This window comes from Andrographis paniculata, unplaced genomic scaffold (assembly GCF_009805555.1).
Source record: "Andrographis paniculata isolate CXL003 unplaced genomic scaffold, ASM980555v1 Contig57END, whole genome shotgun sequence".
NCBI classification, from domain to species: Eukaryota; Viridiplantae; Streptophyta; class Magnoliopsida; order Lamiales; family Acanthaceae; genus Andrographis; species Andrographis paniculata.
In genome coordinates, this window is record NW_026137592.1 from 3847441 (window position 1) to 3867580 (window position 20140).

General features: G+C 31.5%; 1 protein-coding gene and 1 pseudogene across 1 annotated transcript; one reads left to right on the forward strand and one right to left on the reverse strand.

Moving 5' to 3' along the window:
- Positions 1-2773: 2773 nt before the first annotated feature.
- LOC127257267 (protein CHROMATIN REMODELING 35-like) lies at positions 2774-9580 on the reverse strand. Its single transcript, XM_051283651.1, has 7 exons — positions 9493-9580; positions 8887-9131; positions 8574-8720; positions 6269-6368; positions 5378-5673; positions 5052-5210; positions 2774-4555 (listed from the first exon to the last, which is right to left on the reverse strand). The coding sequence occupies exons 1-7, from the start codon at positions 9578-9580 to the stop codon at positions 2774-2776; spliced, it is 2817 nt and encodes a 938-aa protein (XP_051139608.1).
- A 4143-nt stretch (positions 9581-13723) lies between these two features.
- LOC127257268 (protein CHROMATIN REMODELING 35-like) lies at positions 13724-14866 on the forward strand (annotated as a pseudogene).
- Positions 14867-20140: the final 5274 nt, after the last annotated feature.

The window sequence follows — 20140 nt, forward strand, 5'->3', positions numbered from 1 at the left end:
AAAAACCCCTATAAGAAGCTAATCTAAACGGGGTTTTAACCCATCGTCCTCGTAAAATTAATACATAAATCTTAACATTTGATTAATATGAAAGACACTTACTAAGCTTATGTGCCTACTGCTATATTGGAATTTAGAGGATGAACATCCATGTCAACTAGGGCTATGCTCTCTTATAAAATCACTATAAATTAAACATTTCAAAATGATTCTCCTTAATCTACACAAAGTGAACTATTGCAATTTTATAGCCGAAGATAGACTAATACGAACTTATATTACAATCATTCCGAGTTTTGCAGCTCAATCTTTGTTGTGAACCATAATTTACACTTTGTAAAAATAAATGATACGACCTTTAAGTGTGACACCACCCACCATATTATTTACAATATAAAGCAAATTGGGATTTGCATTAATAAAACAAATATAGAGTGAAAACATTATAGATATGACAATACATACTAATAAAGAAATTTTTTATACGATTAAATATATTTCGAACGTATTTTTTGTTATGGATTAATGTAGAAATTTAAAAAAAAAAAAAAAAAGAAATGAATAGAGAATTGAATATGAAGACACTTTTGATATAGCTAAATCTATTTTGTGATTTTGGATAATTTAGAAATAGTAAAAAATTGAATACAAATAGATATTTAATATTATATAAAGAAATGATTGAATGTTTTTGAAAATATGTTGTGTATATTTTATATTTGTTTTTCGAGAAATCCAAATTTGATTAATAGTATTAAAAGAATTTTGAAACATACGTAAATAGAAGTTTCGAAAGAAATTGAGTAACTAATAACTATAAGCTACGACGATATAGTGAATGAAAATCCATACCTTCGAGAACTTATATTGAATAATTGATTCAATTGGCATTTCAATCACTCCACAAATGCGACAACATTGTCAATATCATGTTGGAATATAAAAGAGTGCTCACACTAATCTTCATCCTCACCACCCTTTTTCTCATATATGCTGTGTAGGTTCGAAAACATCCTGAAACATCAAACAAAAAACTGAATATATATATATATATATATGTGCTGATCCTATTTAGCATAAATGTAAATATGCCAGCCTCGAGAACAAAACCAAATGTACTTCTAAAATAAATAAGTAATTCTAAATGTTTAAGAGAAAGTGTTATCACAATTGTTGGTTGAAAAGAGGGAAAGATAATGCAATGCAATAACTGTTCTATTTTATTTCCAAAACACTTCTTCTTCAAACAAAGAGAATTACATCATTGCTGGTTCCCACGTCATCCAAAAAAAAAAAAAAAGAGAGAGAATTACATCATTGTCCCGTAAGGGATGGTCCGGTGGTGTAGGGGTTGAATTTGTGACCACCTGTCACTGGCGCAATTTCGGATAGCGGTTGCGGGTTCTCACGTCATCCAAAAAAAAATAGAAAATTACATCATTCATGTCCTAATTTGCAGGGTATTAGCTAGGTTGGGGACACTTCTTGAAACCACACAATTACTAGAAACTCGTAAGATTATCCGAAAGTTGTGGGTAACTTAACGAAACTAACCAACATGCAATATCTTCTACATGGATAGACAAGAGGGCCCATATTAAGAAATAAGCCTATAATTTAATAGAAAAATTGTAAATTTTGTTCTATATGTGAGGTAAATTATCCTTTTTTTAAATTTCACATTTTAGGATAATATTTCCAAGGTTGGCCTTAATTTTCTTCTCCAAAAAAATCACATTCAAGTCATGTGATCCCATGTGCCATTACCGGCACTAAGGTGGATGCTGAATGGCATTTTCCCGGCAATAAAGTTACAAAATAATTTATAAAATTATATAATTTATTTTTCTAAAAAAATCTAATTTTGTATACACAGTAATTACAATTTGGTCCAATCCAACTAAATTGCCAAAAATAGATAACCAACACAAACAAACCAAATTGCAATTATTGTATTTGCAATTTGGCTCAGTTAGACTAAATTGCCAAAATAGATTTTTTATTTAATTTTAAATTATTTTGCCACATCATTGCCCGAAAAATGCCACTCAGGGTCACTTCAACTCCGCTCGCATTCACCTCAACGCTGATAATGCCACATTGGATCACGTGACCTGCACGTAATTTTTTCCGATGTTGGAGAATAAATGTAAGGCCAATGAATTATTGTCATAAAATGTAAAATTCAAAAAAAAAAAAAAAAAAAACAAAAGAAGTCTAAAAATTATAATTTATCTCATATATATATATATATATATACAAAATTTGTAATTTTCCTAATTTAATTTTAAATTGTGGTGGTAGTTCAATAAAAAGAATTTTTGTTGTTGATGAACACCTAAACACTGTGTATGGGCCCGAACATGAGATTTTATATCCACTAAGTAGTCTTACGTTATAAAAGTCATCTTCATCTTCGTCATCTACTTTAGAACATAGATACAATCATCACAAGGTTTGAAGAAAGTGTTGACTTGAATATATAAGATTTGTGTCTATTAGTATGGCTTGCTTTTTAATATCAGCTAGGGTAGTGTTCTTTAATACAGTCGGATTAAATGTCGCTTGTGATCAACAATTTACACTTTCTAGGAAACGAATAATATACATTAAAACGATCCTCAATTCCAGATTCGTGGAGGAACTAATTTTCCCCAGCTATCTTTGTTTGAAACAAGTAGATGTACATGGAACAGAGATAATTTACATAGACACACTAAATATTTATATACATAATATATACAGTTGATGTAATGCATCAATCAAAGTTTGCTCACCTCCGGTGGACAGCTGCGACATTTTCTTTCAACAGTGGAGTTTCCAGAAACATGTCTCCGCACGCATCGACATCGACAGGCTCCATTTCTAAGTTGTCCTGACCCCTGAGCTCATCCCATTCGAACCACATCTTGGCGATGGATTCCTTCTTGAAGCATGCAGCATGGTCCGCCTCTTCAAGTGAGCCAGTCGCGATCAACCGGTAAGTATAAACCTTCCTCGTCTGTCCCGGCCGGAACGCCGTTCCTATCGCCTGCCGGGTCACCGAGGGGTTCAGGTGAACGTCGAGGAGGAGAATGCGAGAAGCCCCGACGAGTGAGATTCCCTCGCCACATGCCTTGACAGAACCGAAGAAGACTCTGGCTGCCGGGGACTGATTGAATTGTTCCATCACAGACTCCTGAGCATCTGCGTCGTAGTCGCCTGTAATCACAAACATCTCGCGGCCAACACTGTAGCCCTTCAATTTACTGGTTATTATCTCCAGAAATTTCAGGGGCAACAGAAAGTTTCCGAACACAATCAGCTTCTCTCCGGTGGATTCGCAGAGCTGGAGTAGATTTATATAGAAGCTAAGCTTTGCCCCGTCACGAATGTCTAGCTTCTCTAGTAATGTGTGAATTTCCCCCTCGTCCACTCTGCCTCTTTCACCAGAGTTCTTCGCGAGCTCCTTCAGGGACGGGTGTACGTAAAAGGGACTTGTGAGTGCACTAATTGCGAACCTGTTCTGCAAATTTTTCGTCACCTCAACTTCTGATTGTTGAGCAGGAGTGAGATTGAGGAAGACAGCAAAATCTACAAGTCCCGGAAGTTCTCCGAGGTTGTCCCCCTTGTAGTAGTGCAGGACCTTCCTAGTCATCTCGCGCAAATCTTGTATCAGAGCCACTTTCCGGCTGCGATTCTCATCCCTTATCAAGCAATCTTCTATTGTCTTGTAGAAGCCACCATTGCCGCTACCAAGTTTTCTCAGACTCCCTCTAGTAGAAACCTCAGCCCTGCTCATCATTCGCCTCAAAATTATTTTAAAATCTTTCATCATCAGAAAATTCGGGCGGACCAGATCTAAAATGCTGAAAACTTCTCTCATGCTGTTTTGGTAAAGAGTACCCGAAAGAACAACCTTTCTTGTGGTTTCAATGCTCCCAAGAGAGCTCAGAATATTGGTGTCTGGGTTCCGCGGTGTATGCCCTTCATCGAGGATGACGATTGAAGGGACTTTAAGCAAATAATTTTTGCAAGCCAAAGCAGCTGGCCCGCCATTAACTTCGCAGACGATGGAAGAAAACTGCTTGTACCCTAAAAAAAGAATGCTCCTCATTTGGACCCATTCCTTCAGAACTTGAAGCTGCTGAACACGATTGTCTGCCTTAACTGAGTAGAAGTCGTAGAGGGGTATCTCTTCGACTTGCCATGTAAGAAACTCCTTCTTCCAGACGGGCAGAATCCCGCGGGGAAGCACAACCAGGGGCCGAGCAGCAGGATACTTCGCCATGAAGCTCTGAAGGAAACTGATGATCATGAATGTCTTACCGGAGCCGGGAGCATGAGCCATGATACAACCTCCAGGGTTCTCAGACATTACATTGTTCGCAAGAAAATTGAATCCGTCAACTTGATGAGGTTTCATCTCCCTCCGGTGTCGCGGGTGTGGATGCATATCAGCAGCAACAAGATCATTATTATTGGGTAAATCTAAACCATCCGGCAAGGTTTCTGATTGATCATGCTCTCCAGGACTCCACCCTCCATATCTTCGAGTTCGGGAACTTGTCTGGGCCTGCATTTAAATACTACATGCAAATTAGTCGTCTCAGCTTGTTCTTCGTGACTACAAGATTTTAGAAGTATTGCAATAGGTCTTTAATTAATCATATAAAAGGAACTAAGATAATTGTACCACTACAAAGCCAGGTTATAGCTATGACAATTCATACTAATTAACAAAGAGAGTTGTGATATGACTAAATATATTTTGAAAGTAATTTTTATTTTAGATTAATTTGGAAAGAGTCGTTAAATTGAATAGAAAATGAAATTTAAACAACTTTTGGTATGGTTAAATATATTTTTTGATTAACTAAATTGAATACAAATTCATATTTGATGTTTAAGAAAAAAGCTTGAATGTGATGTTTTGAACATACATTACATATTTCATGCTTCTTGTTAGAGAAAACAAATTTTGACGAATATCATGGAAATAAGAAGTTTCATAAGAAACTGAGTAACTAAAAATTATAAGGTACAACATTGTAGTGACCGGAAAGCCATACCTTGGAGAAATTATATTCAATAATCGTTTCGATTCGCCTTTTAATCACCCCACAAATGCGACAAACATCCCCTATATCATCTTTGAATATAAATGAATGCTCACAGTCTTCTTCATCCTCACCGTCATTTTTTTCATGCAGAGTAGGTTTGAAGACATCCTGAAACAAGTTGAACAAAAAATTGAATATATGTACATAAACTTGGAATGAAACTGATATGCTGGTCCTGGTTAACATAAACTAAACATGACAGCCTCTAAAATAAACCCAACTGTAGTTCCAAAATAAATATGTAATTCTATATGTGTAAGAGAAAGTGTTACCACCTTCGCACACTCCATTGCAACTGCCATCTCTCTCCACGGGTCACCCAGGTCATCGGAACTGGCATCCGGAGCCTCTTCACTTTCCTGCTCACTTTCATCATCCGAGCCGTCATCCTCGCCTTCACTCAAGTGTTTGTTTTTTCCCTCATCCAACCCTTCCTGAATCTTTCCTGCGGCTATTGATTCACGGTCATTTACAAAGTTGGAATGGGATCCCCTTGAGTTCGAGCATGCATTTTCATTGGATTCGACTCCTTGATCCATTTTCATCCTTTTTTTGTCTCTGGAACTCATATCTGTTCATGAAAAGGGAGATCACACAAAAGTAATATGAAAAGAATAGAATAAAGTTGGGAGAAAATAGCAGTCTGCAGTCAGCGTGGCATATGGAGTAACCAAAAACATGAAGGTCGAACCTAGAAGTAGTAGGGAAACCTCGAAGACGTGTTTGTGTTTATCTTCAACTCATTTTTATTATTAGATTTACAAATAAATATAAATACATTCGGAAGTGTCTTTTCTGAGAATATTTGAACTTTAATTTTAAATCCAAAAGACACAACCTTTAGTGAAAATATACAACTTTAATTTTAAATTGAAAAGATTTCATCTATTCATGTTGTCAATTCAAATTTAAAATCAATTAAATTTGAAAATTTGAAGATTAAAGGCATGAATTAATTAATTTAATTCTTAAATTGAAAATAATAATTTTCAAACAATAGGTACCATACTTTTCACCTTCATTATATTATTTCATACTTCGTTCAATATCGTATAGGCTTTCTCGAACGCGTACCCCACGCGATTCTTTCCGAAAAATAGTTCGATACAACATTCCTTATTTTCGAATAAAATCAATGACAGCAAAATAACCAACATGATATGAACTTGTAACTTCTGGATCTTCTATTGTATTCCTCTCCTCTACAATCTGGACGTTGTGTGAGCGACCGGATGATCTTCCAAGCAATTTTGATATCTTACTCAACTGCCCATTTTTTCAAATCTTATCAACCTTCAGATGAAAGTATCTAGTTTCGATGTGTTTTAAGATAAAAACCTTGAGGCGAAAGAATTTAATTTCAACTTTTTTTTTTTTAGTAAGTGACCAAAAGGTCTTTTAATAAAATTAGGCATTTAAAATTCAAATGTTGGCCAAAATAGAGGGCTTAAGCCCATAAACAACAATTTGGTCTTCTAAAAAATATATATTTGAATTATCATTTTAATTTCAAATAAGATTATTAGTTTTTTTTTTTAAAATATTTACCGGTTTGTCTAGTCTTGTTTAAAATATCTCATATTCATTAGTTTAATTAAGTTATAGATAATTTAACTAACTAATATCTTATTTTAAGTGCAATGTTATTTAACTTTATTATCATACGTTATTAAATTCATATTTATTGTATATAGGTTAATCATTATGAGTTTTTGAGAGGACATCATCATTCTAAAAATAGAACATAAATTTCATCTACAATAAATAACTTAAAAATAAGTAAAAGTCAAAATGAAAAGTTTAAAGTAAAATATGTTTGATTTTATATTTAGATAAATTTTTATAAAAATAAAATAAAATAAAATAAAAATAAAAACTTAAAGAAACAATAAATAAATAAATAAAATTAGTTGGATATAAAGTTGAAATTGCTACGGTAAATTTTTTTCAAAAGACAGTTAATATACATTAACTTCAATAAATTATTTATTTATTTATTTATTTGTTAACTGTATTAAAAAATTAAATTAAATTTTAGTTAAATATAAATAATATTTAATTTTACATTAATTGTACTTTACAATTTATTTTAACATTTTATAAACGATAGAATTAATAATTTTATGTTCCTCGTATAACTAAAAATTTATATTTTTATATTTAATATCTCAATTATAATTTTAAATTTTAATTTGAATATAACATATAAATTAAAAATAAAAGTATAATTATATTTTGAATTTTAATTGAACTATAGTATATTACTATTATTTTTCTAATTATTATTATTAGGAATAAAAGGGTAATTTTAACTTAATAGTGTTATAAGTAGAAATTTACAACCCCTTAAGAAGCTAATCTAAGCCGGATTTTAATCCATCATCCTCGTAAAATTAGGGTGCGTTTGTTTGGGGGTTTGGATTTTAGATTGGGATTTGAATAGTAAAAATTTTGAATTTGAATAGTTGTATGATGTGATATAAATAGGTATTGATGTGATGTTTTGAATGTAAAATTGACTTTTAGTATAATATAAAAAATGACAAATAGGTGTTTGATTTGATGTTTTTGGGGAGAAAAAATTGGATGAATGGTTGAATTTAAATCTCACGGTTTGATGAATAAAAAAGACACTTAGGGTGTGTTTGTTTAGGGGTTTGGATTTTGAGTTGGGATTTGAATAGTAAAAATTTTGAATTTGAATAATTGTATGATGTGATATAAATAATAGGTGTTGATGTGATGTTTTGAATGTAAAATTGATTTTTAGTATAATATAAAAAATAAAAAATAGGTGTTTGATTTGATATTTTTGGGGAGAAAATTTTGGATGAATAGTAAAATTTTGGTAAAATTCTTCAAACGAAAAAACCCTTACTAAACATATGTGTCTATTGCTATACTAGAATTGAGATGATAAATATCTATGCCAACTAGTGCTATATTCTTTTATAAGGTCACTATAAATTAAACATTTCAAAATGCATGGTTCTACTTAATCCACTGAGAGTAAATTATTGCAATTTTACAGCCAAAGATAGACTAATACGAAATTACATTACAATCATTCGGATGATGCGTCTTGGCTTGCCTTTAAATATTGCATGAAAATGAGTGGTCTCAACTTGTAAAAACATTATAAATATGATAATGCATATTAATAAAGAAACTTTTGATACAACTAAATATATTTTGAAAGTAATGTTGGTTAAAGATTAATTTAGAAATAATAATAATAAAAAAAAAAAAAATGAATAGAAAATTGAATATGAAGACACATTTGATATGCCTAAATGATTTTGGATTAATTTAGAAACAGATATTTAATGTTATATAAAAAGAGGATTGAACGTGAAGTTTTGAAAATATATTACGTACATTTTATATTTGTTTTTAGAGAAATCCAAATTTGATAAATAGTGTTAAAAGAATTTTGAAACATAAGTAAACATAGTGAATGAAAATCCATACCTTCGAGAACTTATATTCGATAGTTTCAATTGGCCTTTCAATCACTCCACAAATGTGACAAACATTCATGTTGAATATCGAAGAGTGCTCAGGCTCATCTTCTTCCTCGCCACCATTTTTCTCATGCTGAGTAAGTTCGAAAATATCCTGAAACATCGAACAAAAAAATGAATATATATGTGTGTGTGTAAACTTCGATGAAACTGATATGCTGATCCGCAGTAGTAGCAGTGTTAATTAAGTGAATAGTGTGTAAATTGCGCTGGTCAATTAATAAGTTGATTATGGGTACCAATGTTCAGAATTAAACTACCGAAGGATCGTGCATTGGTGAATTTGTACAATGCTCAGACATGTCAGCTTGAGGTTTGATGTCCTCAGTCCACTCTTCTGTGTCATCGTCATCTTGATCACTGATAATGATAATTTCAGGATGAGGGCTGGCAGGGCTCCGAACAAATAACTTCATTCTGGAAAAGTCCTCGAATAGTTGGCGTCTGTGAATGGCTAACTCACTCCTATATTCACTTAGGTGTTCGTTTTTTCCCATGTCCAACTCTTATGAAAATTTGTGAATTTATATCTCAAATCAGATGACATTGTTCGAACAAACCTCGTATAAAAATACAAAATACTACTGGAAGCAACAATCGAATAAAACCAAAATAATATTAAACCGAATGAAATTGAAATAACAACACCATAAGGCCAAATTAATTTTCTGAAGTATGGAAACTAAAAGCAAACTAAATTATTGAAGACAATTTAGGATTCTTCCTGTCCGTCTTCTTCTCTGTTTTGGGAATTCCAACCACGACAACTACGAGTGTTTCTCCGACAACAGCGACGACGGGCAACAGTTCTTCCAGAGACCAGCAGCACCCCTCCGGCATTCTTCTCTGATGAACTCACGACAGACCTGCGGTGGCTCTCTTCCGGTGAATCAGCCAGCCATCGGCAGCCAACAGCTCCGGGGACTTATTCCAGACAGCAGCAGCAAGCATCATTGCTTTCTTCCTTTTCCAACAATGGACAGCTTTGTAGGTGTTACATATGAAATTTAGAATTAGGTTAAAAAGCCCAAGGTAAAAGAAAAAATGGGCCTGGTAATAGAGTTGATCGAACTGGTTGAAGGGCACCGTGGGGAACTCAAGGAAAATAGGTTAATTTCTAAGGAAAATGCAGGACGGAAGGTCCTCAGGTCGGGAAGTCCTCAGGTCGGGAAGTCTTCAGGTCGGAAAGTCCTCAGGTCGAGAAGTCTTCAGGTCGGAAAGTCCTTAGGTCGGGAAGTCCGCAGGTCGGAAAGTCCTCGGGACGGAAAGTCTTTAGGTCGGGAGGTCCTTAGGTCGAAAGGTCAGGTCGGGAGGTCCTCAGATCGGGAAGTCCTCATGACGGAAAGACCAATAAGTCGGATGGTCTTTAGGTCGGGAGGTCTGCGATTAGACCAGTAAGTCGGATGGTTTTTAGATTGGGAGGTCTGCGACTTGACCAGTAAGTCGGGAGGTCTGCGATTAGACCAGTAAGTCGGATGGTTTTTAGATCGGGAGGTCTGCGACTTGACCAGTAAGTCGGATGGTCTTTAGGTCGGGTGATCTGCGACTGGATCAACAAGTCGGGTGGCCCGCAAGTTGGGAAGATTGGTAGTCGGGCCAATAAGGTGGAAGAGTAGTGTTTGGACCAAAAGGGCGGAAGGTCTGCGATCGGTCCAAAGAGGCGGATGCTGTTAAGAGTGGAATAGAGTGATAATGTGGGTCTGCTAAGGACACGTGTCAGCAGGAGAAGGGTTGGCAGACGGTTGAAAAAGAGACGTTGTAACTGTTCAGGCGACGGTTTCCAGTACAATTTCTCATGAAGTATTTAAAGATTTGGATCTCTTGAGATGGTATCTTCAATCAACTTCAACAAAGCAAAGTCAGATTTGGGGATCACCACTTTAAATTTCAACATTTTATTTTCCAGTTAATTTTCTTATGTACCGTGTTTAGAGATTCCTAATTTCATACACTAATTAATCAAATTTAAGGATATTTCCATATCTTTGAATTTTACTTTTTGTTTGTTGAAAAAATACATCAACGGTAGGATTTTATTGAACTTTTAAAATTTGGGTGTATTCGATTCAGATTTTTAAAAATATTTTAAAATTTGAAAGTATTCAATTCAGACTTTTACTTTTAAAACTCTTTTAAAATCTAGAGTATCTAATTCAGACATTTAAAAGTTTTTTAAAATCTGAAGGTATTAAATAATTTATAAACTTTGAAAGTATACGGATTTTATTGGATTTTAAAGGAAAGTTATGAAAAAATTGTACACTATGAAATCTATCCTGACCAATAGAGCTTTTTATGGATTCTTAAAAATATGTTGTTACTATTATTATTATTATTATTATTATTATTATTATTATTATTTTTAGAAGTGATAAATATTATGATAGTATTTATGTAATATTTTAATAAAATAATAATAATTTCAAAATATACTAGTGAAAAATGATAATAATTTTAAAAAATAAAATATAATTGCAAATTATACCAAATTTTTTAAAATTATATATTTTTAATTGAAAATTTTAATTTATTAATTCTTATTTTGTGTTGCATAAAAACTATGTAAATAAATTTTAATTAAAAAGAATATGGAGAAGATTTGAACACAAATCACTTGGCAATGATATATTATTCTTCTCCATATTCATTATATTTCATTATCATTTTACAGTAAATTTGTTACATTAATAATGCATATACACATAAAAAAAAATTATATTAAAATTCTAACAAATTAAATCAAATTAATATAATAATGGTTATATAATTAAAATTATAGAATTTAAAATATTATTCTTCTATACGTTATTAATAATATATATAATATTTTTATATATTTTTTATTTTATATGAATGTAATACTGCGTATTATATTATATATATACTTATAAAATATGTTTACAAAACCTAATAAAGTTGCGGCCGCCGGTCATTTTACATAATCAGTCGCTCCGGTTGTTATTGTTTTTGGGCACCGTTTTGTTTTCTCCTTTGTGTGTCGATTGCACTAACTTCTTTTAGCATCAATTGCTGCATCGATTTTTTTCCGTTCTTCATACTCCTCTATTAGAACCGACAGTTTATGATTTCAAGAACATAAGAACTGAAATTGGACTGTTCAAAAATTAATTTCGGTTCAGTATTTGAAATCGAAAAACCAATCTAGGTTTGAAACTGGAGGACAAATTTATTTACAATTTAATAAATATTGATACCAAAATCAAATTTTTCATGGTTTGATTTTGGTTGCATGTTGTTGATTGGTTTCATTTGTATTTACTGCACATGTTAATCTGTTTGATATTTTATAATTTGTTAATTATATATTTTATGTTTGTAAAATATCTTATCTCATATTCAATTCAATATTGTTACACTATTTACTATATTTTCTATATGGTCTATAGGCTGTCTAGTTATATGCAATGTGTCTAGTTATATGTTTTATGAAAAAACAAATTAAAGTATTAAATTGTTTATGTATAAATCTTAATAAGCTATTTTGTATTATTAATATAGTATATTATTACGGGGGATTTGCAACAAGAATCAAAAAGAAAAACATCATACGAACAGTGGACTAAGGAATAAAACCTTTATCTGCTAATTGTCCCACACTTAACAAATTTTGATGAAGATCAGGAACATAAAAAACATCAGATATAAAATTCAGAGTCCCATTTTTCAACCGTACGGAGACTTTACCTTTTCCCAAAATTGGAACCTTCGACTTATTTCCAAAGGTAACCTCAGATTGGATAGATTGATCCAATTCAAAGAATAACTCTTTGTTCCCACACATATGATTATTGCATCCGGTATCCAAAAATCATGTGTTCTCATCTGCATGAACCATGTCACTGGCTAAAAGTAAAGTTTCAGCTTCATTACCGCATTCATCAGTTCTCAGCGAGATGTGCTTGGTTGTTAGAATTCTTCTGCCAACAATCTGCAATCCTATGTCCATACTTGCCACAATTATAACAATGAAAGGGAAACTTATCTTGGTTGTTATATGTATCTCTGCTCTGTGATATGTGATTCCACATTCCCGTCCTCTAAAATTTCCCCTTCCTCTTTCTCTTCCACGGCCTCTGCTCAGTCCTTCCTCGTTCTGAAATGCATTTGGGTTCAAAGTAATTTGGCTTTTCAGGGCTTCTTCAATTGGCACTTCTGTCTTTGCAACAATCCGATCGATGTGGCTCTCAATCATACCTTTCAACTCCGCAACCGATAATAGTTCGGTATCATGGGACTCAATTATAGAAGCCACCGCATGATCATACTTCATCGGCATCTTTCTCAACCACAGTACCATCTTCAATTTCGTCTCCAGATAACCTCATTTTGTTGACAAGATTAGTGAGACAAAAAAAAAAATATTGCTCCACTGTCTTTGTAGATGTCATCTCGCATTGATCTTACAATCTTCTTAATGACTGTAATTTAGATTTTTTGGGCTCGATCGACTCCATTGTATGACATCCTCAAGATGTCCCACGCTTCCTTTGCAGTCTTCGCACTTGCTATTTGCCCAAAAACAGAGTAATCAACACCTTGGTGGATCTGACCTAGGGCAAGTTTGATCCCGTCGTTGAGTATTTGCGTCTGCTCTATCTGCAAGTCCCGGCTCAACAAACGCCCATAGGATTTGGGCCTTCAGATGTGTAGACATCATTATCTGCCAATAATTGTAATCCAAGTTTCCATCTAATTTCGAACCAATCCACACAACATTAAAACTGGTTGCCATTTCTCACGAGAGAAAGATACCAATGAAATAAATGTGATTTGCACTCTCGGTAACTTGCAGGTCAAAATAAAGAAAAGACGAAAGACCTTAGCAGGAAGAGATAGTTAATAGGGAAAAAGGGTTTCCGTGGCTCTGATACCAGATGTAGACATAAGGAGGAAAAACCTAGAGATAAAAGGACAATAACTTGATACTTTATATATATATATATATATTTTATCAAATTGACACTGCAAAAACTCACATTTATAGTAAATAAAGTAACTGAGTATTCTTAAAAATAAGCCAACAACTACTCCACTGCTAACAAACATTATTTGACTTGGTTTAGCATACTAACATTTATGCAGGTTTTTTTTTTTTTTTTTTGATCGTGTAGCAATAAGACAAGAAAGTTTTCTTCTTTCTCCTTTAACTTTTCTTTGTCCCAATTTTGTGGTTCTCAATTTTGTCAATTCTAGTTGCAACATAATGATCTTACTACTGTTGATATGCATCCACATCCGCGACACCGAAGGGAGATAAAACCTCATCAAGTTGAGGGATTCAATTTGCTTACAAATAATGTAGTGTCCGAGAACCTCGGAAGTTGTATCATGGCTCATGCTCCCGGCTCCGGTAAAATGTTCATGATAACCAGTTTCCTTCAAAGCTTTATGGCGAAATTTTAGGCTAGTTGTGCTTCCCCGGGAAATTCTACCCATCTTGAAGGAGTTTTTTACATGGCAAGTCGAAGAGATACCCCTCTACGACTTCTACTCGGTTAAGGTAGAACATCGTGTGCAGCAGCTTCAAGTTCTGAAGGAATGGGTCGAAAGGAGAAGCGTTCTGTTTTTAGGGTACAAGCAGTTTCTTCTATTGTCTACGATGTTGATGATGGGCGCTTGATATTTGCTTAAAGTGCCTTCAATCGTCATCCTCGGAACCCAGACACCGACATTCTAAGCTCCCTTAGGAGCATTGAAACGACAAGAAAGGTTATTTATTTGGGTACTCTTTACCGAAACAACGTGAGGAAGTTTTCAGCAGTTTAGATCTGGTCCGCCTAAATTTTCTTAAGATGGAAAATTCTAAAATAATTGAGGCGGATCGTGAGCAGGGCTGAGATATCTAGCAGATGGAGCCTGAGAAAACTTGCTAGCAGCAATGGCAACTTCTACAAGATGATAGAAGACGGGTTAATGAGGGATGAGAATCGCAGCCGGAAGGTGGCTCTGATACAAGATTTCCGCAAGATGACGAGGAAGGTCATGCACTATTACAAGGGGGACAACCTGGGAGAACTTCTAGGACTTGTAGATTTTGCTGTCTTCCTCGAGCTCACTCCTGCACAACGAGCAGAAGTTAGGGTGATGAAATATTTGCAAAACAGGTTCACAATTAATGCATTCGCAAGTCTCATTTATGTACACCCGACCCTGAAGGAACTTGCGAAGAACTCTGGTGGAAGAGACAGAGTGGACGAGGGAAAATTCACACATCATTAGAATCTCACTTGTCAAGGCTTCTCGCATTCTCATCCTAGACGTTCACCTGAACCCCTTTGTGACCCGGAAGACAATGGGAGGGCGTTCCGACCAGGATAGAAGAGGAAGGTTTATAATTACGGATTGATCACGACCGGCTCGCTCGAAGAGGCAGACAATGTTGCATGCTTCAAGAAGGAATCCATCGCGAAGATGTGGTTCGAATGAGATGAGTGTATCTGTTAGGACAACTTCGAAATTGAGCCTGTCGATGTTGATGCGTGCAAAGACATTTTTCTAGAAACTTCACTGTTGAAAGAAAATGCCGCAGCTGTCTACCGGAGGTGAGCTAACTTTGAGTGATGTTTTGGGTACAGATTAAGTGCTTAATTCGATTCCTTCGGCGAATTCTTCTGTGATTCTTGTAGCCATTTCGATGTATTATATCAAATGTTTGTATAATTAATATTATGATGTATGATAAATGTATAATGTCTCTATTCCATCTAAATCTACTTCTTTCAAACAAAGGTAGTTTTTTAGATTTTATAAATTGTGGATCACAACCGAAATTGATTTGGACAACAATTGGAATGGTTGTACTGTAATTTGGTATAAGACTATTTTGGCTATATAATTTAACTGGTGCACTTTGTGTGCAATAAGTCATTTATTATTATGACTATTAAAGAACAACATGGATACATGCTGAATCCATGAAAATCAGCACTATTGCCATTAATTCTAACCCTTAATTTTATTTATCCTTGTGTAATTATAATCATAGATGTAAACTTAGTGGCTAAGATTATATTCGGAAATGTAGAATTGAAATATTAGCTCAGCACATGATCCGTAGCCATTAATACTACCATGGTTGATATGGTGTTAGGAATTAAAAATGGTGGAACACACGCTATTCTCAAATATTAGTAAGATTTATAATATAAGAAGTAACCTATGTATATTCGACATTGTTGTTGATGAGGTTAGACAGTGTGTTTGGATCAAATATGTGAATTTTATATGCAATAAGAGGTCAATTTTATAAAAAAGTATCTTGGCCACCTACCTTAGAATATACACTGAAACTAGTTCCTTTTATCTAAAAGTTGAAAAAATTTAAAGAATGTGGGCAGCCGAGTAAGACATCAAAATTGGTCGGAGGATCGGCCTCATCGCCGCATTGCCCACAAGATGTCCAAATTGAAAAGCAAAGGAATACGATAGAAGATTAAGATATTACATATTCAAATCAAATACAGACCGCACAATTACTATTTTCTTTGTGCCATGAACTGTTGGTCATCAATTATGGATCTCAAACTAAATACATATGACTAAAATCCAAAACTATAACACCTTGCAACTATGAATGAATTCATCTTTAGTTAAAAATTAAAGAATATATATATATATATTTCTTACAATTTTCATTTTATTTATTTCTCTTTCACTCATCAGATATGTATTTATTAACTATCTCAATAGTTTATTTTGTTTTTTGATATTTTAAAAGATCCTGCCACACCTTAATTTTTTTAAATATAAAAATAGATTATTTTCCTCCAATTTTTTCTAAAATTCATAAGTTTCATTAAATATATATTTTGGTTATAATTTAACTCATATGAATTTGTAATAATAATAAAAAAGATGAGATCATTAATTATTATACTCATTCTGTTAGATCTCGAGCAATCAATCAATGCATGAATTTTTATTTTTATTTTTTTTTTTGTTTAATCTAATATTTTTATCTTCTTTAAATCCCATAACACATATTAATACATTTTTAATAATAAGCCATAAACATACCACAAAATATTTATAAGGTTGGTATACAAGCTAATGTTTTCTTACAATAAAATATGTATTAAATTTGCAAATTAAATACCTAGATAATTGCAATATTCATACGTAAATTTGCAAGTATTATACAAATCCGTTACAATAAAATCTTAAGCTAAAGCTCAATAACCAATTTACTTAGGACACCCGCAATGCAAAAACTCATACAGGGTTTCTTCCCATTCTCTTTCCTGCGCCACATCAGCTTTTCTCTCATTCACGTCACGAAGAACTTCAATCATATTTTATATCTACATCAAAGAACCTTTTAAAAACTCTATTTTTTCCACATCATTAAATATTTTATATATTTATAAAATAAAATTATATTTTTCAATCATATTTTATTCTTATAATATTTAATAAAAATAAAACAATTATTTAGCATAAATAAATAAAAATAATAATTTCACACTTGCATAATAATTAAAGTTAAAACTCAAATTTAATAAAAAAAATACATAATATTACAATATATTTTTCAAATAAATTAACCCGATTGACCAAACTTATCCCAAATGTGTTCAACTAAATCCGCTTTGAGTTGATGGTGTGTTTCCGGAGTCGCATTCTATTTTGTAAGTATTGCTTCATAGTTGCATGTCTCGTATTGTTGTATGACCAATTCGAGTTAGCACTTGTCTCCACTTGATTATATTGAGATGTATCGTAATAATGCATGTAAGTGTCTCTTTTATCTTCTACAATCATATTATGCAATATGATGCATGCTTTCATTATTTTATCTAGTAAATTGATATCCCAAATAAGTAATGGAGTTTTAATGAAGGCAAACCGAGCTTGTAATACACCAAAGGCACGCTCCACATCTTTTCGAACCGCTTCTTGATGTTGCGCAAATAGTTGTGCTTTATAACCTTGAGGCAGACGAATTGATTGAACAAAAGTTGCCCACGGAGGGTAAATTCCATCAGTAAGATAATATCTCATATTATATTGATGACCGTCGATAACAAAGTTAACTTCTGGAGCTCACCCATTCAAAACGTCATCGAATACCGGAGATCGATCGAGTACATTAATGTCATTGCATGTACCTGGTGTGCCCAAAAATGCATGTCAAATCCATAGATCTAACGACGCTACAACTTCCAATATAACTGTAGGTTTGCCATGATCTCCACGTTCGAAATTAAGTTGCGTAAGTTTGCATTTAAATTTATGAATAGTTTTATGCATTTTCAATTACTATTTGTATTGTGTATAATTTTAATTAAATCATGTAAGTTTACGTTTAAATTTATAAATATTTTCATTTACTTTTATTTTTATTTGTATTATGTGTAATTTTAATTAAGTTATATATGTTAATAAAAAATTATTTTTTAATCAATAATTATAATTAAATTAATAGTAGATATTAGATCAAATGTTTTATAAAATATTCACTAAAAACTATTTAAAATAAAAAGAAAAATATATTTAAATTTTCTATTATTACAAATATTAAATAAAATTTATATAATAAATTTAAATAAAATCTTTAAAACAAACAAATTAATATAAATATGATATATATAATTTTAATATTATTAATTAAATATAAAAATAGGCACTTGACTCCATCCAAAAGAAGAAATTACAGGGAAGAACTTCAACCTCGCAGTATTCGATTTCCTGCGTCAGATCAATTTTTTTATTTTTTTTTAATAAAATGGTGACATGGGAGGCGCTAAGTTGTGGATGGTCTTATCACCAAATTCAACAACAGAAATTATCTCAAAATTAATGGACTAATTAAGAGATTTGTAACCAATTTACATACTACAAAATCTCATAATTGGCCTAATTTTGGGATTTGTACAAGCAATCATAAAAACCTTCAATTATTATTATTATTAAAAATTTTAAAAATTTAAATTATCAATAATTATTTTTACAAATACAATTCAAATTTATTTTAAAAAATCACATTCACCTACGGATTTTTAAATTATATTTTTTTATATATATTCAATTTCAACATTTATTATTCTCTTTTATTTTTATATTAATTTTTCTTCAACTAGCTTTTTAATAAAAATTATTGAAAATAATTTTTTTTGGGACAATGTATTAATCCAAGTTCATTTCAATCATTTAAATTTTAGATGACATTAATTTCAAAAATTCAAATAATTTTAATATTTCAAAATAATAATAAAAATTATATAATAATATTATTACAATTTATATAAATTAATATTTTTAAATTAAAATATAATACTTATAACACATGTTATTTATATATTATTAAACAATAAAAAAATATATAACAAATAATTATTATGAATTTATAAAATTGTAAAGGTAATAGGGGTAGAGATGATGATGTTATACTGGACGTTAAAAAAAAAAAAGTAATTTAAATAATGATATGAATATGATATGGACAGAAGAGATAAGAAAAGTAATGTTGTGTAACAGATGCTTTAATGGTTTATATAATCCAAATTAATTAATAGATGCTCTAATGCAGTAGAGATATTTACCGTAAAAAAATATTATTTGATTAATTATTATCCAAATTTTGAAATTAAAAAAATTTAAAAATTTAAATTATCAATAATTATTTATACAAACACAATTCAAATCTATTTTAAAATATCATGTTTACCTACATATTTGTTAATTATATATTTTTTATATATTCAATTTTAACATTTATTATTATTTTTAGATTTTCATATTAATCTTTCTTCAACTAGCTTTTTAATAAGATTGTTGAAAATAATTCATTTTCGAACAATATATTAATTCAAGTTAATTTCAATCATTCAATTTTTCAAATGTCATTACTTTCAGAAATTCAAATAATTTTAATATTTCAAAATAATTAATAAAAATTATGTAATATTATTACAATTTATATAAATTAATATTTCTAACTTTAAATATAATATAATATTGTATTATACATACTCCTTCTATCCTTTTTGATTACTTCGATGAATTCGCATGTTCTTTTGGGGTTTTGTAGTAAATTAAAAAATAATAATATTTAATTGGTAAGTAGAAGTGTGTAAAAAAAATTGACATTTTTGCCAATTTTTTTTTATAAAGTAATTGTATATATTATGTAATGATATGTTTGTATTTTAAGTAAAAGTTAAAGGTATTTTAGTATTAGTGTATGATTATCTTTTCTAAAATAGGAAAAAAATACTTTGAAATAAGATAGAAGAAAATAATAAAAATAGTATTTAAATTGGAACACAAGGAAATATTATTTATATTAAAAAAATATTATTATTATGAATTTATAAAAATATATAAAAATAAATCATTATTATGAATTTATAAAATTATAAAGGTAATGAGGTAAAAGTGACGATACTATAATAGATGTTAAAAGAAGTAATTTAAATATTAATATAGATATGAACATGAAAGATAATAAAAATAATGGAGTAGAGACACTCGTTATAATATATACTCTAAATA